The sequence below is a fragment of the Equus asinus genome, chromosome 8, assembly GCF_041296235.1.
Source record: "Equus asinus isolate D_3611 breed Donkey chromosome 8, EquAss-T2T_v2, whole genome shotgun sequence".
NCBI classification, from domain to species: Eukaryota; Metazoa; Chordata; class Mammalia; order Perissodactyla; family Equidae; genus Equus; species Equus asinus.
The window spans coordinates 19,001,534-19,023,873 of NC_091797.1; the positions used below are offsets into that span (position 1 = coordinate 19,001,534).

At 42.0% G+C, this 22,340-nt stretch overlaps 1 protein-coding gene across 1 annotated transcript in view; it reads right to left on the reverse strand.

Moving 5' to 3' along the window:
* Nucleotides 1-2,007: 2,007 nt before the first annotated feature.
* Nucleotides 2,008-22,340, reverse strand: part of MEP1A (meprin A subunit alpha) — a 33,625-nt gene continuing 13,292 nt past the window's right edge. Inside the window, exons 7-14 of the mRNA XM_070514807.1 lie at nt 20,245-20,420; nt 15,744-15,965; nt 14,407-14,556; nt 11,415-11,630; nt 7,663-8,133; nt 6,775-6,948; nt 5,948-6,248; nt 2,008-2,813 (exon numbers count right to left, since the gene is read on the reverse strand). Of these exons, the coding sequence (XP_070370908.1) occupies nt 2,657-2,813; nt 5,948-6,248; nt 6,775-6,948; nt 7,663-8,133; nt 11,415-11,630; nt 14,407-14,556; nt 15,744-15,965; nt 20,245-20,420 (1,867 nt within the window). The 3' untranslated portion in view covers nt 2,008-2,656. The remainder of the gene's footprint in view (nt 2,814-5,947; nt 6,249-6,774; nt 6,949-7,662; nt 8,134-11,414; nt 11,631-14,406; nt 14,557-15,743; nt 15,966-20,244; nt 20,421-22,340) is intronic.

A 22,340-nucleotide genomic window follows, 5' to 3' on the forward strand; every position in this document is an offset into this window, starting at 1 on the left:
GAGACACCGAGAGCGTGTGGAGGGAATGAGGTTTTCCGGGGCTAGCTGTGAAGTCGGTCATGGGTTTACCAGGCTGTGAAGCATGAGGAGAAGCAAAGCTGGAGTTTATTTCCAATCTGGTCTTTGGAGATAGAAGACTGGACTGGTGGCTGCATGGCTTCTTGTCTAGTCTGAAAATTTAACAGCAATATTTGCATACGTTTTTAACTACAAAATATGTTCTTAATCATGATCCCATTTTATTACTCTGCAATGCTGTAGGTGTTAAGATGAAGTGGGAGGAAGTGGTCAACTATTACTTCCATCTGACAGATTAGTAAACTAAGATCAAGAGCTTAAGTGATTTTACTAAAGTTGCACAGCTACTTAGATGGTCAGTCCAGGCCTGCAGCCAGGGTGCCTGACTTCCAAATCCATTTTCCAACCACTAGAGCAGCAGTTCTCAGAGTATGCTCTGGGTCCAGCAGCATCAGCATCATCTGGGGACTTAGAGATGTGAATTCTTAGACCCATGCAAGAAAAGTCATGCTCAATGTGCTGCAACGAAAGCTTTTACCTTATGGAGCAAGAAATGCCTGATGTGCAAGCTGGATTTCAAAAAGGGAGAGGCACACGAGATGTAATTGCGATTATTCATTGACTACTGGAGTGCTCCAAAGAATTTCAGAAGGTTAGTCTATGTTTTATAGACTACAATAAAGCCTTTGTGTGGATCATGAAAAGCTAGGGGCTACCCTCACAGATGGGCGGGCCTCAGCGCTTGATCATCCTGATGAGTAACCTGTATTGTGGACAAGAAGTCACTGTTGGTACAGAATAGGGAGAGACAGAATGATTTCCTATAAGCAAAGGTGTCAGCCAAGGGTACATTTATCTCCCTACCTGTTTAATCTGTATGCAGAACGTATCACGTGAAAAACTAGGCTCAATTCAGATGAAGGAGGAGTGAAAACTAGAAGAAACATCAACAATCTAAGATATGCAGATGACACTATCTTATTGGGAGAAAACAGCAATGACTGCAATTGATTATCTCAAAAGAGATGTGGTGTTGGAGGAGAGCTCCACAGGTACCCTGGGACTGCCAGAAAGACGAACAAGTGGGTCCCCGAGCAAATTAAGCCTAAACTTAAGCCTGAAATGAGGTGAAAATAATAAAATCGAGGCTGTCCTACTTTGGGCACATCATGAGAAGACAGGATTCTTCAGAAAAGACAATAATGGTGGGAAAAGTAGAAATCAGTAGGAAAAGAGGAAGACCAAATATGAGATGGGTTGACTCCATAAAGGAAGCCATAGGCCTGAGTCTACAGAAGCTGAGTAGGGCTGTTGAGGATGAGAAATTGTGGACATCACTCATTCATAGGGTTGCCAGGAGTTGGCGACCACTCCATGGCACATAACAACAAAGACTACACGCCAGACCTACTGAATCGGAAACTCTGGGGGTGGTGCCCTCCATCTGCATTTTAACCAGCCCTCCTGGAGATACTGATGCGCCTCAGGCTTGAGAGTCAGCGCCCGAGGGGATGTTGTTTGTACCTGCTACAAACTCTTCTCCCACCTTTGCATTAAAGGGGCTCTTCTTAATCCCTTATGCTTGTTTCCAGAATGGCCATGAAGTTTAGATTTAGGAAGCTGGTAATCTGGAGCCTGGACCGCTCAGGCTCGTTGAAACTTTTCCTTCAGTTAACTTCCAGAGCCCTCTTTTGGGGGGTTTGTGCTGATGGGGGGATGGGAACCTCAGCTTTCCTTTGACTTGAACTATCTTGGAACTGTCCTGCTCCCGCCAGATTTTATCTCCTTTGGAAAGAATGTGTATCTAAAAATACTTCTGTAAAATTCTCTTCTACCAGATACTTTCAGTTTGTTAATATATGAATAGTATATAAAATATACTTTAAAACTTAAAAAATATCTGAAAAAGAGCTTTTGGACATCTCTCCTCCTCCCCACTCCACACACACACAAACTTACATACAATACTGGACAAATACACAGTACAGATGAAATTTTTATTGAATTTATTAAAGACCTTTCCTTAGAATCAGAGGAGGAGGAAGGTAAATGCCATGAAGTCCTGCTGCCAGAAGGAGTCTTTATTTGAAATCCTTTAACACACAAGACCTTCAAAGAGTAATAGCACTATTGTGTCTGATGAAAAACAAGTACTTGATTCTATTACAAACAACATTTGAGTTTCATTCTGCGTGTCTTGTCTGCAGTAGAAATGAGAGAGTTTCTCTATCTTAGTTATTCATTCAATTATTGGTTCACTCATTCACTTGTGTTGAGAGCCCACATGTGCCAACTGAGTATGTTTCTGGCCCTGGGGCTAGTGCGGTAAATGAGGACCTGCCCGCATGGAGCTTACAGTCTATAGGAAAGACAGGTGATTAGATAAGTGATTCACAAAGAAATGTAATGAACGTTATCACAGGACACACCAGATATATTCCGAGCACATCACAGGGTAACAGCACCATAGCGGCGGAAGGAAAACCATTACGGTCACACCTGAGGCTGAAGGCCTTGGTCCTCAGAGGCCTATTCAAAGCAAAGCCAATGAGAACCACTCTAAACTGTGCTGAGCACAGAAAGGGAAGTTGTGAATGGAGGGGGCGCTTCTGCATTTTGGCCAGCATCAGGAGGTGGGTCACTGCCTTCGCCTTCCAGAATGGATGGAGATGATGGTGAGAGTTAAGAAGACCACGCCAGCTGTGCCTCCAATCATCAGGCCCAAGATGCTGCCCTGCATCTGCATGGCCTGACAGTGCTCCCCCGTGTAGAAGAAGGCGTGACCAGAGGTGCACCTGGGGGAACAGGACACAGGGAGAGTGTGGGAGTCATGGATCCTCGAGGGCTTTTCAATGACAAGCACCAACATGGCAATAAAAGCAGGAAGCACTTACTGAGCCATCCACGTGCCTCACCCCATTCGAAGTGCTTTGTATGAGTCAGTTAAGTGAGTCCTTTGATACCCTTTGAGGTGGTGGTTGTTACCAGGCCGTTCTCATCATCCTCATTTCACAGAAAGGTTAAATAACTTGCTCGAGGTCGCATGGTTAGTAAGTGTTTCACACTTGAAATCTACTCCCGGGAGGTCTGTCTCCAGACCTCTTGGCCACCACGGGCAACGTGCAGAAGAAAGTTCTGGAGCTCTCAAAGACTGTTGCCTGACACTGGCTGGGATTGTAAGCCTCAGGGGAAATTCTCCAGGTAGAGTCTGACTCAGCGCATTAGCTGCAGCTTGAAAACTTCTAGACAATATCAATTAAAATGTTGCTCTCAGGTGAGCATACTGCTGCCTATCTCGCAAATTGCCCTGAAGTTCACATGAGATAACGAGCACATTGTGTCTATCACTCGGTTTTTGGCACACAGCAGGCACCTAATGGCCATGCTTTGGCGTTCCTGTTTTTTAAAATGTTACGTGATGTAAAGACCAACTAATCTTAGAACCAAGGCACCAAGTGCAGTGTTTCGTCCCTTCCAGTGGAACAGTTCTGGCCTTTGTTTCAAACAACGTTCCTAGGGCAGTCTACTCACAGAGCAGAATGAGAGGATCAGAAGCCAAGCCCTCGTTTTACTAATCCTGGAACTATTTTACCTTTAAAGTCCTCATCTTTAGTCTAGGAATTGGATTCTTAAAAATCAGTGAGTAATAGCAAATCTGTTCAATTTTTTTCTGGCCCAATTCCCTCCAAAGGTAGTTTAATTATATTCTCTAGTCTTACCTTAGAGGAACATGTTCCACAAACTCCAAGCTATCGGTTTGTGGGAGAAGAATAATTTGGCCAAGTAGAGACTGACACATGGGTGGAAAGCCCTGGCCTTCCTTACCCTGGGAAGGATGAAGCCAGTCAGGGAACAACTGAAATCTGCCACCCAAGAACCTATTAGCCAAGAGGTGCAGACCCACAGCTGTGGGTCCCTCAAGAGACAAGGCGGGCATTTTCCAATAAAAAGAACCAGGGCTCTTCGGAAAAGTGATTGATTCCCGGGCTGGGGAAGGGAAAACGAAAAATGAGCCTGGAACATCCTATGGTGCCGGAAAGTAAGATCACGTTCGTGAAAGGATGAGTGCATGTCGAAAGTGCACAGGAGTCAATCTGGAAAAACTAAAAAGGCCAAAGCTAGAGCAGTATGAGCAACAAAATAAATAAAGGTCCTACTGAAATATCACCCATAGAATAAAATACACATTTATGCATCCTTAGTGCTATAAATATATAATTGCATGGATAAATGAATGGGGAGGATGGGACAATTATTCTTTATAGAAGCATTTCACTTAATGAACGAAGAGGGGGTCGAAGAAATAGAAAATCACCTTTAGTATGTTACAGTGATTTTGGGAGCAGGATCCAGCGATGGGTGTTGAAATTAGTGGGTGAGGATTTGAGGAAAAGCAAGATGTCCGCATGATCTCCAAGAGTCTCTCCCAAGAAATATGTCAATTAGAGTGAGGAATGGTGACACCTCTTGGACAGGTGATCAAGGTTAGTGTCACCAGTGGTAACAGATATTAACACCAGTTACGCTCACATGATACACTGAGAAGGGCACATCTCATCTGTGCTATTCTTGCCAAAAATGCACATCCTCAATACAATCACGAGAAAACATCAGATAAACCCAAATTGAGGAACAGTTTACAAAATTACTGACCAGTACTCTTCAAAAGTGTCAAGGTCAGGAAAGACAAGGAAAGACTGAAGAATTGGAAGAAGCCAAGAAAATGTGAAAACTAAATGTAATGTGGTGTCCTGTATTGGATCCTAGAACAGAAAACAGACGTCTTCTGGAAAAATTGAAGAAATCTCAATAAGATCTGTAGTTTAGCTAATACTATTGTTAATAGTGTTTTGTTTAGTTAACGGTCACGTCATGGCTTTGATAATTGTACTATGGTAAGATATCAACATTAGGATATGAGAACTCTGTAGCGTTTTTGCAACATATCCCTAAATCCAAAATTATTTCAAAATAAAAGTTAAAAAAAGAAGAAACAAAGTGGAAATTGGAAAGAACTCATAAGAAATGTAGATATTCTGAGCCAAATAGAACGGTTCCTCCATCTGCTACTATTCTGTCAACTATAACTGACACTTCTCTCATCACATACATCCTTTCATGAAATATTTTTATGCAACTAGCAAACATTATAAAAAGAACGATTAAACATAGTGAACTGTGCAGACAGACAGGCTTAGATGCAAGTCCTAGCTCTAGTAGTTACCATCTGGGCGATTTTAGACAAATTTCTTAACCTCTCTTAGCTTCAACCTCCTTATGTACTAAATGGGGACAAGAAGGACCCTTATGTCATAGGGTGACTGTGGGGAATAATTTAGATCATGCATGTATCCTTCTCAGGAGAGCCTGTGGCACATGGCAGACAGTCAAAATGTATCATTCTTATTACCAATACTGAAAACATAACTATGATAATAATTAAAAAAAGGAATTAACAGACAACAGAAATAATAATTAATAACTAGTAATAAAATTGGCAGTCAGTGAAGATGGACACTTGGCCCTGAGTCCCACTGTGGCAGGTCATGGAGCATGAAGTCCCTGGGCTAAAAGTTCTGGGTCGTTTGTGAACACTGCAGTGGAGTCAGAAACCCCAACAACGTTGAAGATGTTGTTGGCAATGCCCCAGAGGTGGGAAAGGAATAAAAGTCAAGATACAAGAGATTTGGGACTCCTCTGCCCTGGCAGGACTCCTGTTGTGCCCTGACAGCATGAGCCCCCCGATTCAGGGCACAGCTTTGTGGAGTCAAGGACAGCCACGTCCAGCTGACCATCTGATGGGGTCAACATCAAATCACATTATGTTGTTGCCCTAACCTAAGAGCAGTGTCTTTTTGTCAGTGTTACGCAAATACTGGGCTCACGTATGCTGACCCACTGCCTGCCTCCCTCTGGCCACAGAGCCTACCTGCAGCTCGCTGTCCCCTTCACGTTCACACAGATGCCTTCATTCTGGCACGGGTTTGGGTCACATGGGTCTCCGAAGTACTGTGGCCAGTTGTGGTCCTCCAGGGAGCCTGTGTTCTCCACTGACCGCTTCTGTCGGCTGGACTGCCCCTGGTCCAGACTGTCAGGTAGGGCCTTCTCTAACAAGGCCTTTCCAGAACCTTCTTCTGGGGCTTGCTGCTCCTGGCCTTGGAGAATGAGGCCTTGGGGAATCATCCTGCTGTCTTTAGCTTGAACTTCAGTCTGGTTAAGATGGGTGATATCTTGAGGAAAGACACAAAGGTGGTGAGGAAGAGCTAAGATTAATAGCTGACTACAATTAACTTCCACTTCTGGAGAAAGTTCCCCAGGCCACCTCTGTTCCCCATGGACATCAGCTTTAGTGACGTGGAAAAGTGGTTTTGAATCCAGCTGATTCTCATAATGCTAGCTATTTTTGTTTTTAACGTAGTCCATTCACATTTTTATTTATTTAACTTGAAAAAAGGAGTGTAAAGTAAGCATGAGTAGACTGATTGAAACTCAACTGAAGTCAGTGAACTGTCATATTTGATAAATTATCAAAAAAAGGGTGACACTAACATTTTAGTTTCTCCCAAGGATAATTAAAGCAGAGATATGAGTCTTTGAGCAATAGAGTAAAATGTGGTTCTCTTAGAACACATCTTTTTTTTTAACCTAGTCTTCCCAAAAGACGTCCACCCTCCCTGAATTGTTTAAAAATCAATGTAAAATCGATAGAACATCCAGAACATGAGGTTATTTATTCAGGAAGACCAGCAAGAGTACCTTCAAAGTCCACAAGAAGTATAAGATCATCATTTTTAAGAAAACTCCTCCTGTTTAGCATTTGGTGGGACATGAAACTATTCCAGCCCAAGTCGATGCTTCTAAAACAGTCACAGTCGCTATAGTAGGACCCCACAACGGACGGCCTGTCCCAGATGACGGAGCCATTTATCGCTGCAAAGTTATAGACAACATCAAATCACACTATGTCTTTATACTTCGCTTTCCAGTTTGTCTTAATGAGTTTATAGAGCTTCATTCGCCAGAAAAAAATACGTTGGAAAAAATCAGGTTATTTACTCTTTCTGGAGAATTAAAACTCAGAATTGGGAGCGGGGAGAGGCAAAGAACCACAGCTCTGAATGGTCAGTTGTCCCCTCCTGAGTGACCTCCTCAGTGAAGAGGGACGAACACCAATAGTTTCTTTCTTTTAAGGCTTAAGGATCTTTATCTGGAAAAAAAAAGTCTGCCCATTCCTTTTTTGATGCAAGTTTGTTTCATGAACATAGGGATGATCAGTAATATTTTAGGAGTTAGTGCATTAGTTCTGCACAGAGCCTAGGAAATTCTGTGTATTTGATCAATGATTGGCAGTATCTATCTTCTCATTTAGACTGAGCTCAGTAAAGGAGGAACTGCCTGATTGGCTTGTATTCGAAGTACCCAGCATAGAGTTTGGCACATTGCAGGTCCTTAAAAGATGCTGGATGAGTGAATTCAGAAAAGAGAAGGAAGCTGACATTGAAAATTTTAACTTAACGCTCCAATGTGACTGGTACTGATACGCCCACGGAGGAAATGTGAGAGGAACATTAATCTCTCTCACACAGAGGAGAATCGCATCTGTTGGCCCTTCCAGGTTGAGGGGCAGATCTTAGAACCACCTACCTGAAGATGTCTGGGACTTGGAGGTAGTGAACACCATGCTTGAGGACATTCTATTCCTGACATCAGCCTCCTGGTCAAGTACTGTTATTATCACTTGTCTGTTTTCCACTGGCCACTCCAGGATAGCGTCATTCTCCCCACTGCACAGGTGAAATGCAAGTCTTATGTAGCCAGAGCTACTGGAGTTTGTTCCATGAGGGTATAAGGTCAACCCAAAACCGTATCCCTCTGAATTGTAGAATCGAGGGCTCAGGAGCCTGTCCCCTTTGACGGTGTTCTGAAGGACCTGGGAGAAATTCCGTACTGTCCAAACCCCTGTGGGGCATGGGGTTTCAGTCAGAGTGATGTCATCCAGGTAAATTCCCCCATTCGAGTTCTGGGGGTCACCTTTTGTGCCCTGGAAAAGGTAGCGAAACTTCTTTTCCTCTCTGAGTGTCACATGGGCAATTTTCCAATTTTGGTCGCTGTCTCCTGAGGACACAGAATAAGGAGAGTGACAACTTTGGCCGACATTTATTGAGCACTTACTATGAACCTGGTACTACACCACATGCTTTCCATGAATTAGCTCATGTAGTCCTCCCAGCAGTCCTGGGAGATAGGTACTGTGATAAACTGGGTAAGGGACTTTTCCAAAATCACATGTCTAGTAAGGGAAAATAGCTTAAAAAATGACACATTATGACTTATTTTAAAATTCGTATTCCGATTTAATCATGAATGTGTTTTCCATTATCATTTAATTCCACAGATTCTGGATTTCTACCTGGGTTTGATGGTATTAATGTACTCCATCCCCTAACATTAGCCCTAAATACCCAAGAATTAGGCTGAACCATATAAAATAGTCATTTTGTAAGCCAAAAGCCAAATAATGGCAATTTCACGGAGTCTGACCAATGACTTAATGCCAGAGAGAAATATGGAAGGCCATAGAGAAAATGATAACTTACAAGACCAGGTGGACCTCCCCTACCCAAAACTGACTCAAACCCTAACATCCAAGTTTTTATCTTCCTCATATTATCTGAAATTCTACCAAGTAGGGGCTTCCTCCTCTTTTAAAAAACAAATAATCCAAATAGAGTTACCACCAACCAGATATCCACATTCCAGTGAAATTTAGATCTACTTGCTTTTTCCTGAGACTGAACTGGAAGTAGGAATTTTGAATAAAGAGCCGAGGGAAGAAGTGAGAAGCTTGTCCTAGAACATGGGATCCTGGGCTGGACAGTGTAAGAAGCCAGAAAGGAGCCTGTGAGACTGAGGAGAGAAAGCCGCCAGGCCAGAGAAACGGAGAATTCCCCGAGGATCTGCCCCACTTTGATACTGTGCCCAGGGGGAGCCCTAGCATTGGGCTTAGAGAGGTGAAGAAAAATGTGACATCGCCAGAGGGAATCATGCTGCCTAAAATGAATTCACACAGACGAGCGTTCCAGAAGTTTAATCTGAAATACAAGTTGCCAGAGGGCTTTGAAAAGGTCTTTTTTCCTCTTTCTGCGTGTTGTAACCAGAAATCTACTCACAGGGCTGTACTTTCCCCCAAACTCAAAAGTCCTTTTATCTCCCTTTGCTCTGGGTGATTCTCTCTAAGGACGACTTCAAGAGACAAGTCTAAAATGCTCTGTTTTCCGGGGTAGAGCTGGTTACGGCCTGTGTGGTCAGGATACATGTACACAGAGGAGAGAGATAGAGAAGAAGACCATGTCTGTAACATACAAACTGATGTAACTGTCATCTCCTGGGGACAGGACCACAGCCAAGTGGAGGACACATGGACCTGAAATGTAATGGGTGCCAGAAAGTCCAGAACAGGGACAGAGATACGAGATTTGAACTATTTACCGAGCAGAGTTATAGATCATAAGAATTCTGAAAAAAGAACAAGAATTACTTTCTTGCTGATGACTAAGTACCCTTTTTTCTTCAGACGGGTTGACCATGAGGTTGGAATGTGGGAACATAGGACAGAGAGGAAGACCTGAGGGGCCACTACCATGTGGGCAGGGCCTCATCTACAAAGTCATTAACAAGGTTGTATTTACATGCTCCCACAGAGCTGCTGTGTATCAGGCAGGCAAGAAACGGTACTGAGATTGTTTAAGACAAAGCTCATCCTTGTTAGTTCAGAATTGTTATTCTTCAGGGTATCCTGGCCTCACTGAAAACGTGTGTGTGTGTGTACATACGTATATTTATGCGCAAACATTTTGCGTGTAAGTTTGCATATAAACATATATATATATATATACACATATACACGTGCACGCATAGAGACATATTTTGTATGTGAGCATTTTGGTTAAAAAACACATTTTTCAAAAGTTAAAAGCTATTCAAAAACAGTTGCAACTATCTTAAGTTGAATACCACCTGAACACTAAATGTATTCAACTAACCTTTTAGAATAGTTTCATCGACAAGTCAGTATCAGAATGTACTACTTTAAAAATCCATTCATATGCCACTTCCGGGGAACTTACAGAGACAGACCTTGAATTCTACCGAATTCAAAGCATAAGCAGTGTAAGTAACTAAGACAGCATAAGATATTTGCTTGGTTGAGTTTATGCTTGTGAGGATAATATTTGAAACTTTCTATGAAAGTGAGCAATAATAGCTCCCATCAATATTATTGAGACTCTAATTCATTTTCTCATTAAATATTTACAATCCTAGGTAATAGCAAATTCTCAGCTCTTAAGGGCGCCTAGCTGTCATCCCTCCATTTGATAAAGATGCTCTGTAAATTTCAGCCAGAAAAGGGAACCCCTCAAAACCATTATCTGTGGTGTTCCCAGGGGGCCCCCAGAGTGGCCTGGGCAGAGGCGATCGGGCATCTGTTCTTATGTGTGGCCTCTAAGGAAGGCTCCACCCTTCGAGAGCAGCAGCAGCATCTAGAAGTTGACAAAGAATGCTTCCTTTACTGGGACTCATTTTAACTTGAGAAATTCTTTGTCGAATGGAAAAATAGGAAAGCGTGTCTCTCTTTTCCTAGTTATGAATGAACCACCACCACAGCAAAAGAATGTAAATACTTAGCTTTATAACCCAGGATTTTGATTTACAGCCAGACTACCCTCACATCCTACTGCCTACCTTAGCACTGTAAGATTTTCACACTGACTCTCTTACAGAAATACATAAAGTATAAGTTAGCAATATATAAACGACGGTAACAAAATTGATTTATACAAATGGCTTATTTCCCATCAACTTCACAAGCAGGCTTCAAGTTACTTCAGTGTATTAAATAAGGCTATTGTTCAGTTTTCTGAAACAGATGCAGAAACACTTATGGTCAAGCTATTTAACCAGTCCCTCTCCAGCAGCATCGATTCCTGCTTCCCTCTTTCCTTCCAACCTCCACTCCTGAGTCAACAATTTTCTCTGTCCTGGCTTTCTCCAAAGTTCTAGAGAAAATTGGACTTGTATATTCTGATTGGCATCTTACAAAAGTATATTTCAACCTCACCTAAACCCTCACTGCTTCTTCTGATTTCTGAGTGGCCAAAACATTCATTGAGTGGTTAAAACATGCCAGACATTACGCATTTAGAAGAGGAGGATGAGGACGGGAGGTGGAGGACAAGGGAGGAAGAGGAGAAAGAGGAGGCGGCAGAGTGGGAGGAGGTGGAGAAGGACTGAACAGAGGAGGGAAGGAGGAAAAGAGAGCAGGAGGGGAAGGAGGAGAAGGATCAAGATCTCAGGTTTTAAGCCAAACCAGTCCTGGCATCAATCCCTCCAAGTACCTTGAAAGGTCTTCACCTTGACCAGCTTGCGGACGTTGCCCGTGCCGTCATCCCTCCTGACCCAGACGACGAGTCTATCTGAAGGGCTTCCTGTCATTCTATTGAAAAACTGCAGGCACTGCTCCTTCCTCTTTGGGTAAAGAATCCGAGACTCCAGCAGGGCTGCCTCTTCTGTGGACCCCGAGCTCGTGTTGAGGTGCATGAAGTAGCCGGCACCTATGGAGAGAGCACCCCAAAGTCCCATCTCTGGCTGCCCACGCCACAGGGTGCCCTCGACCCCAGCAAAGTGAAATTGTGAACAACAGCCATTATCCAGGCAATGAAGGCTAGACCTCCTCTGGGGAAAATAAAAAGGTTGTTTGTCAGTAAATATTCTGTTTGTCTCCATGGACAGACTCGCTGGCTAAGCCACAGCTCTCCACTGCTTCTTTTGATCATCTTCGTTCCCAAGCTTGCATAATGTATACCTCTGACTTCAGGAGATATGGGCTTCAAGCAAAGTTTGACAGAATTTAGTGTCTGTGAGATGAATTCCATTTTCCTCACTGACATCACTGTTTAAACTAGAGATTCATTCCAAAGAAAAGAGCTGGCCTCCTAGTTGTGTAAGAAACTGGGACCAAAGGTTTAGGAATTGGATTTTAAATATTCTCAATGACAAGGGTTCAGTTTCATCTGTTTCTAGGCTAATAACTGAGTTATTATCAGTGGTAAAGAATCATCTTTACCGTGTCATAAGAAGGGACATTCATGGCATATTAGGGACTAATTGAGGATTTCTCCTGAAAGGGCACTGAAAAAGAGGGCAGAAAGTGTCTACATTTGTGCCAGAGCTGGGGTTTTCCCAACTCAGATATCTCAAAACTGTCTCCCCCAAAACAAGCAGGTGGCTAAGCAGATATGTTACTTGGAAAACCAGCACGCTTTCCAAAGTCAAGCGCAATGAACAATTTTTGCATATAAAGCAGTCACTTAAACTTGCTCCAGTACTCAGTCTCTTACCAAATGCTCCACTGAAAACATTTCTCAAAGTAAAAATGAAGTGAGCATCTACTACAGTTCTAGCTATTGTGGCAATATGCTTCTCGGCCTCACCCTGCCTCACCCATGGGGTGCCTGCCTTCCTTATCGGCAGCAAGCATCAATGTGTAAATAAGCTTTCCACAAAGCTTAAAAACATCACAAGGTTTTAATATTACATCAGGACAAATTATATTATCTTCCATGTTCTTCTAAATGTGTTATGAATTACTGAGTGCTTGGGTTAAAGGAAACGAGCTCACATGGTCTCCAGGTGGTCCTTGCTCAGGAATTCTGTCCAGGTGGACTTGGAATGGGGAAGTCAAGTCCAATAACTCAGGTCTTGGAGTCAGACCTGAATTCTTGCCCTGGCTCTGCCACTAAGTAGGTGTTCATTCATCTCTCTGGGTTTCAAATAGGAGGTATCTTCTATGCTTCAAGCTCTTCAAGTCTGCGCATCTACCTGAACAATACCAGTGCTCTCTAGACAGAGGAAACACCATCCCATTAAATGCCTCCTGTGGAAGAAGCATAATAGCTGGTCAAGTTAACCTGATAAAGCTTTTCTAGATATTTCTTCTAGGGTGTGATTCTTTCCTTTCCTATTAAGTTGCTAGAACATTGTTCTAGCTGGTTCCTCCCAAATGAAGATCACCTTTCTGTTTAGCTGGAAACTATTATCCTAGCAGCAATCCCACAGGAGAGATTGGACGAGAGGCAAAGATGGAAATTTAGAGAGAACTTCAGGCCTCGATCACCCTTTGGACACTTGGAATTATGTGTTTAATAATCTGCTGTGTGACAGAGACTTTCAAACTTTGCCAAGGCCAGAGGAACAGTGGCAATGTTTTATGACCTCTGACATTCTTCTCCCTGGTGGCTGGCATCTGAGTGACAAACTGGGTTCCTTTTATGAAGGAACTCTAACCATCTCTCACACAGGCACGGACTAAGTGACTTCGTAATAGACCAGTCTTTAAAACGCAATTATAATCTATAACCCCACTGCTTCCAAACAGAGGAGAGATGATTTCAATGACAGGCACATAATAAAAGGATGCTAAAATAGAAATTAAAAAAAAAGGAACCTCTGACAAGAAAGGGAAGATGGAAAAAAATAAGGAGTGAAGCTGCTGGTCTGCAGCAGGAAGCTCTGTACGCACCGTCTCCTTCCATCCTCATTGTGAAGCAGCAATATCTTGCTGGTCAGAGAGGGTTATAAAAACAAAGACTTAAAAAGCAACAACAACGAAAACAATTTCTTATGGTCACATTAGCAAGTAGTGGAGGCAGATTTCAAACCCAGGTCTGTCTGACTTTACGGCTTTTTCACTATACAAACCATATATAGGAGCTGTCTGAAGCTGTGCTATCCAATATGGCGGCTGCAAAACAAATGTGGCTATTGGGCACTTGAACTGTAGCCTGTCCAAACTCAGATGTGGGAGAAGGGTAAAATACGCACCAGATTTCAAATAACTAGTATAAAAAATTGTGGAGTACCTCATTAATAATTTTAACATTGATTACATGTCAAATGTTAATATTTTGGATATAGTGGGTTAAATAAAATATATTTTTTTACATAGCTTATTTATTATACACATATTTTAAATAAAATATAGCTTTTTTACATAGCTATTAGAAAATTTTACATTACATATGTGACTTTCATTATAGTTCTATTGGAGAGCACTGCTCAGGTACATTACCCTTATTTACAAAGTCATGTCTTATCAACCATATGCTGTATCAGTTTTGTCATTGCTTAAGTGCATCTTTCTTTTGCATGCCCAGAACCTGCATGCTTTTTACTGAGTTAATAAATAAGATATGAGAAATGTTCTTTGTCCTTGTTGAAATTTCCAAATTTGATAACTAACATTCCAGGGGAGGCAAAACATGTTGACAGCCATTTCCTAATTGAACCTGGTGAACCAACTCCATCTGTTTACGCTCTACCTTCACCAACCTGTGCATTGTCCCACCAACGTGTGATCCACTTGTTCAGGCTGAGAGCTGTCTTCATGGACCCAGTCAACATCATCTCTGGTACCCTGAATCATCCCACAGATGTTTGTCTTCTCAAAAGCACAGTGGTCCAAAAGGGTGTGAGTTGTGGCTGCAAATGATATTTTTGTCACCTGGTTAAAAACTTAAGGCATCTCATTTCAAATACCTAATGTCTCAGATCAGTAAAACCTCATTGCTCAGATACAATAGTATCATGAGCCTTTCATTTTCTTGACTTTTTCTCAAATGCAAATCCTATTCTCATCCATTAGATCTGAGACTTGCTAACACAGATGAAGCCCTACCTACCTCACTGAGTCACATGATGAAAAGAATTATGCTTTGCTATATAAATGCCAACCACGAACCCCTTTAGATCAAGAACAAGGTACCTGTGTACTGGGCCTTGTATTTAGTGGATCTTCGGCACATAAGTACTGAACAGAATTAAACAATGTGTCTCTGAAGACTAGTGGGGTGTTGGTTCACAACCACGGGAGTTTCCCGGGTGCCAACAAGGGGAGGGGAGACTGAAGAAAGAGGCAGACTGCCCCAGATTGGTAGGTGGCAGGTTTACTAAGCAAGGGAACTTACTTATGAGGCTTTTCATGGGAGCCTCATGGTGAGTAGCTCTCCACACCCACCCACTAGAATCTTAAGGCTTTATATGGAGGTCTTAACTGGATTCAGTCACATATACCGTCCAGATGTTGTCAACAACACATTGATCTCTCAAGGCTGCGTCCTTGAAAATGGCTCCAGCTGTGGGAATGGCGGGCGAAGGTACATTCTAAGGACAGGGGAGGGGTGAGAAGCCTCAGATGGCCTGGGTCTAGCTCAAGGGTTAACTGGTGTTCACATCCTCTTGATGACCTCCTCCAACATGGGGTCATCTTAGAAAACATGCCATCCCAGAGCATTGGGTTACTCTAGGAAAAACTAAACTGGATAAAAAAATTTGCATGGAAAAAACCTTTCTAGTCTATCACCGACCTCGAGCTTTACATGGTGATGCGTCCTTCAAAAGGAAGCTACAGAAATGAGACAATTACAGCTCCTTACGTTGATCCAATACTTCCACTTTACAAAACACAACCACACATTTGATTTTCATAACCATCCTGTGAGGCGGGTGTTATAATTTTTTCTATTCCAGAGACAGAGAAACTAAGGTTATGTAGTTTCCCACAAGTAGAACATGAGCGAAGCGGAAAGGAAGCGCACAGGAGATCAGCAAGGCTGGAGGACTCTGTGCGGGGGCTTGTACGCCCAATCCTCAGCCCCAGGGGCACTCACTGCAGTTGTACATTCGGTTCAGCCTCTCCAAATCGACGGCACTGAAATCCAGGCGCTGCCCAATGATGGAGTCGAACTCAGGGATTTTTGCCGTGATGGTGGGGACGCTTGCATCCTTGTTAAATGAGAAAGGCCCGTAGTGCATCACAGACTCGTAATCATAGGGTGTGTTGAGGTCTGTGATGAAGTTGTCATCGTAGGTGTTAAAGTTGTGCTGGTAACCTGTCAAGGAGAGAATCCACAGGTCCTGTTCAGTCACAGCATTTCCCCTTTGACCAGATTCTCAAGCAGAGATCAAAAAACAAGGAGACAATCTATCTTTGATTTAAATATATTTATATATTTAACACATTTATAATTAGCATAATGTATAAAATTAATGCATATTATTAATTACTATTCACCAATTAATATTATAATGAATTAATATATGATAGCATATAAAATTATTATAATGAATATAAAAATATATATTATAATTAATATATAAATATATACATGTTATATATTTTTAATATATGTATATATTTAAATCAAAGATCATTATATTTCTGGGTGAATGTGTATGTATACGGTTTTCAGAAAGAGAAGGTAAAATGTCAAAGTGGAGGCAGGTATTCCAACTGGCAAGAATTTCTGAATTCAGGAAAATATCCAGGAGTGATACACCTTGCTAATAGCCAAGTACCTCAGCCGGCTCTGTACCTGGCCAGTCCTTCCACAGGTTAGAAAAAGGAAATCTGAGGGGCAGAGGGAAAGGTAAGCAGCTGGCAAGAAAGGGGCATCTTGTCCAGCAAGGCTCACATCCTTCTGTTTCAGAAATAGCCTCATGGAGAGAAGAATAAAATAGGAAGAAAACAATTTATTTTCCTATCAAAATAGAAAAGGAAACTATTTTCACAAGATTAGTGCAAGTGAGATAACATGTACTGCAAAGTGCAAGGCTGAAATGAGAAACCGATCGGCTCTTCTTTTCGCCTACTAGCCACCAGGCATCGACTGCTTCAGCTGCAGTCATGGGAGGCTCATAGATTTTTAATTTCCTTCTAGAGCAGTGGTTGGAAAACTGAATGAGAATGTTCATATCTCTTCCAATAATAACTTTCTGTCCTCGTGATCTTCTCCTTCTCTAGTTCCCCTTTAGTTGTTTTTATCAATTAGAAGAAAATATGCCACCGGCCAGGTGGCACAATGGTTAAGCGCACACGTTCCACTCCTCGGCGGCCCAGGGTTAGCCGGTTCAGATCCCGGGAGCGGACATGGAACCCCTTGGCAAAAGCCATGCTGTGGTAGGTGCCCCACATATCAAGTAGAGGAAGATGGGCACAGATGTTAGCTCAGGGCCAGTCTTCCTCAGCAAAAAGAGGAGGATTGGCAGTAGTTAGCTCAGGGCTAATCTTCCTCAAAAAAAAAATTTAAAAAAATAAAAATTAAAAAGATGAAAATATAATTGTCTACCAAAGGCTTTCATACAGGTACATTTAGGACTGAAGAAGCGTGGCGCAACCTGGGGGATGGTCCAGCAGGTGCGGGAGGGAGTCTCCAAATGCTTTTGGAAAAGCCAATGAACCCCTTTGAGCAAGACTTTGCTTTAACTATAAAACGAAAATACTCGTATTTCATCCTCCCAACTCACAGGGATTTTATGCAGACTATGGGATCAAAGCATTTTCAAAGGTGGGACAGGACTGAAAGAAATAAATGACCCAAACAGGGAAGGGGGAAAGCGACTCCTTCCAGAACATTTTGTCCTAGGATGTCATTTGAGGAGCAGATTTATAAAGAGCATCACGGTGGTATGAGGACTAGGGCTTGGGTCTGAGGTCTCCTGGTGACTCTTGGCGGCACCTTAAGCAAAGCACTTTCAACTCACTGGATGTGTTTTCTTTAACTTTCAAGAGAATCAAGTTAGAATAGATTATTTTATTCTTTATTATTCAAGGATTCTTATCAGAGTGCTTTACCAAATTAATGCTTTGAATGATTTTTAAAAACGTATTCATTTTTGTGCTTAATTTGTTGTGCTTAATCTCTACTGGGAGCTGTGCCAGGTGGGCGGCGGCCCCTGGCCGTGAACAGGACAGGCAAGGTCCTGCCTTCAGGAAACTCGCAGCTGAGAGCCTTGAAGAGGGAGTAGTCTTGTAAACCAGAGGTCTGTCGGCAAACCCTTTGTGTAAAGGGTCAGAAAGAAAATACTTTTGGCTTTGCAAGCCATATGGTTTCTGTCACAGCTATTCAACTCTGCCACGTAGCACAAAAGCTGTCATAGGCAATGCATGAACAAAGAGATGCGGCTGTGCTCCCGTAACACTTTATTTACAAAACCAAGTGGATGTGGCCCATGGGCTAGAGTTGCAGACCCCTGCTAGACTTCAGAAGTTGAGTTTTTCTTTAGTGGAGAGAAACAGATGCAGAAAACACAATTCCAACTTAAGAAACGGAGATGGATTTGGGGAAAGAACTACATAGCCAGTACAGTGTGTTCGTAAGTTAAGCAATAAGATTGCCATCAACTGAAGATCAGATGCAATACAAGTCATAAATTACCCTGAGCAATAATACTGCCCTTGATTATGATTTTATTGTATTTGATGTCCCACTTGAGAACCATTCTCCAGCAAGTGCAGGCAATTTAGATATATGGAATTACACCTGATGAAAATATAGATAGGTGATGAGCAAACGTGTTGAGTAGCCCATGCTCGACCCAGGACTCAGCAAGTCTGCAAACTACCCTGGCAAATGTGTCAGCTCCCTCCGAGAAAGGGAACTTCATTTGGCCTAAAACCATCCAAAAAGCACTAAGCATTAGGCTCTGCAAGACTTAAAAATGTGAATATTTTCTGCTTCCCTGTGTAATTTTCAGCAGAGTCAAGTACAGGTGCAGGAAGGTAAGAAATTCAGGCCTCTAAACAAATACAGAAAAAGTCTAATAGTGCCTTGAGTCTCACAAACAGAGACTCTTTTGGTCTTTGACCTATGACCTCCCACTCCCCTACCTCTCTACACAGACCCAGTTATTACCCCTGGGAGAGAAATACATTAAATTTGATCTGTTATTTCATATCTGGGTGAATTTCATATCTGGGAGGCAAAGAAGAATATGACTCAGCCTCTAGCTCCATGGTTGGGGGGTGGATGGGTGGAAGTGTGTGTGCGGATCCAATCCTGCTGACATATTAGGCTTTTACAAACCACACAGTCTCCCTCCCTCCCTCAGCACTCCCATTCATAGAAATACCAGAAGATGAGGTACTGGGAGAGACACACATTGAGAAACCTTACAGGTGATTTTGATACGATTAGCCATCCCCACCCCCACCTCACGTGAGAACCATTCACCCACTTCACTCCAACATGAGCTAGTTCTGGCGGAAGTCTTTTGGGCATTCATATTTAATTTTAAACTATGGCCAGTTCTTCTAAGTCCCTAAAAATAAAGTTGTTAGAGATGCCCTGCACTATGTGAACCCACACGTGAAATTGGGATCTAAATAAAACAGGCAGTTACTTGCCTTATGAAAATCATGTGTGGTAATAGTTAAGGCATTTTTAATCCATTAAAGTTTCATTAATCTATTACTGCCAAAAATAATGCTTTTCCACTCCCTCAATTAATTCCTAATTAAAATTCAGGTGTCTTCAGAAACACAGCATTGACTTTTTCTCTCACTGGAAACTACTCGATAAATAATGTTTTAGCGTACTCAAAGCCACTCTACTTAGTTGTCTCAAGCCATTAAGGAAGGCAGTGTCCAAGGAAGTCTAACAAAATGAAAGAATGCCGAAATTGTTAGAATAACGTAACTGCATAATAATATGTGAAATAAAACTGTGTCATCATTTGCGTAGCATGGGCTGCGGGCAGAGGAAGAGAGGAGCTCAGGAAGGAGAATGAAAAGAGCAGCACGTTTTGATTAACTAGAATTCAGACTACTAGCCAGAATTAACATAATTAGGGGTACAATTTCAGATAGAAGTATTCATTTTTGTTGTCTTTTTTTGTTTTATTTTTAACACCTATCATTGACTTGGTAAAGCACCAAAAAAGTTCTTGAGTATGTTTTAGCATCATCACACAGTCAACTAAACCTCATGCAGTCTCCTACAACTAGATGGGATTTCACATCCAGAAAAATGACCCCGACATTCTCAGAGATCTAATTCACTTTACTAATTCAGATGGGAAAATAGACAGCATTTTAGACAGATTTTCAACAAAAACACTGAAACAAAGTAAAAACTTCTCATTAACTTTCAGTTAACTCCCACATTGAGTTAACCAACATACAGCATTCCCTGAGACTCTTATCTGGGGTTGGTTATGATCGGATCAGTACAGTCCACAGGAGAAGCCAACAAATTGCATCCAGCAAAGTGTGTGTTCCCACTGGAGAAGCTGAAGCTCCCATCCACACACAGATATGGCCAGGTCATCCCAGGGTTGTCTCAGATAAAGATAATAGCAAATCCCACCCAACCACCTTGGTTTCATACACACCTGAAATAATTTCATCCCACCAGATGTTCACATAATCATCCCGGTCAGTCCTTGACTGCTCATGGTAAAATCCCAAAGCATGCAAGATCTCATGTTCAATGATGGCTTTATAGTCACATCCCCGGCCAATGGAAATGTTCTGTCCCACGTGTTGGTCGCCAACCTCAGACCAGCACCTTTAGAAAGGAGAAGAGGGAAATTTTCTACTAAAGAATTCTTAAGTGGCTGTAATTCACAGGATTCCAGAACACAAAATTTGAAGGGAATTAGATTTGATTTAAAAAAGAAATTATCAATAGGCATTCTCATAAGCAAATGGCTCAACATAAAGGATTGGGTAAATAAGCAACATTCCCTGGAGGGAATGTCATGCAGGCTTTAAAAGTGACAGTTCATCATAAAGGTGGTACGTGTACTCAGAGGCAAAGTAATCCTAATAACACATCAGGTGAAAGATGTAAAAATTGGCATTCTTCCTCACCTTCGCAAAATCATAGGGCATTCCAAAGAATAACGCTATTGCTTTTATACTACAATATTAAGTTGTCTCTGAGCAGTGGCTGTGGTTGATTTAAGTTTTCTCCTTTATACCTGAATGAATTTCCAAATTTCCTTTAATGAGCAGGTGTACATTTTAGGATCATGAAAAAGAACATCATTAAAAAAGCAAGTTAATCCAGCCCATTTATTTGATGTAAGCCGATCTGTAGCATGATAACAGCACAGAGCAGGCTGCCTAACTCGTTTCTGAAGGGCTCCAGGCTAGGAGGACCCATAACCTCCCTCAGGAAGCAGTGGACTCAGACACTGCTGGCAGAGATTGAATTCCTCATGGTGTAAACTCTTGCCCTCCTTTCCCCAATTATTTTTGTCTTTTCTCATAAATTCAGTTTTCCGCCTCTATTAGCAAACCTGAAGGTTTCTGCAGATTGTCCCCTTACCTGCTTTAAGTTGTGGAATAAGCATCGATACTCTAACCCACGCTCTGCAGGATGAGCGATTTGCTGTTAGTTTGAAATGCGACCAAGGGATTGCAAGTTCCTTGGTAAAAATCGTGTTGTCTTATCTACCATTGTTTCTCGAGATTGCTAACATCACATGCTAATGGATTTGATTTCTACTCAAAGATAAATCTTAATTATTTGCTAACAACTTTATTAAGATATAATTTACATATCATAACATTCATCAATTTTAAGTATACAACTCAACAATCTTTAGTAAATTTGCTGAGTTGTGCAGACATCACGGTGAACTCCTGCCTCTCTGACAGTAGCATTTTATTACCAAACCAGAGTTTACTCTGCGAAATATTCATAATCTAGAGGGAGTATTTATTATTTATCTTTTTTTTTAACATCCCTCCCCAACAAAAAGGTGTAAGTTGCAAAAAATACCATAACTCTGCCACTCTGTGAATCTTCCACCTTGTCTTCCTGAAAGAGCTCAGCTCACCTCCAGCTTCGGGGACCAGGGCCCTGAAGGGTCTGGGGTATTCTGGTCCAGTCCCCTCCCTAGAACTTCTTCTTCCTTCTCCCCTCCCCAAACTTAAATGTAACAGAGACACCTCCCTGCCCAGGCAATACGAGTCCCCCAGATTCAGTTTTACAGGGAATGTCCCTCACAGCTGGCCCACCCTTTCCTCGGGTACCTGGAGACTGAGTTACAAACTGAAAAGAAACCAAGAGAATTTTACTGGAAAAGGGAGAACTTTTGTAAAGTGAGCAGATTGACTTTGTTTTATTTTTGAGAGAAACAAATTGTCTCTGTTTGTGCAAAAAAAAAGGGGGCGTAAAGAATGGAAATAAAAGTGTTAAGAAAATGAATATTTTTCCTGAAATTTTCAATAAATAATTAGAGGCTTTGGGACTTTCTGGAAGCTCAGAGGTCGCCAAAGGACAGTATGAAGAAGTCAAAAGCAGAAGAGCTCTAAAATCTGTGTTCTTGGCAAGGCCTGAGGTATACTTTACATGCTTTTTTCTTCACATAAGAAGAAACTATCCAAATATTATTGGTTACCTCCATTTATGCGGCCGACAAGAACCTCAAACAATAAACCACATGTCTAGGAACAAATTCACTGTTCTAACCCAAAA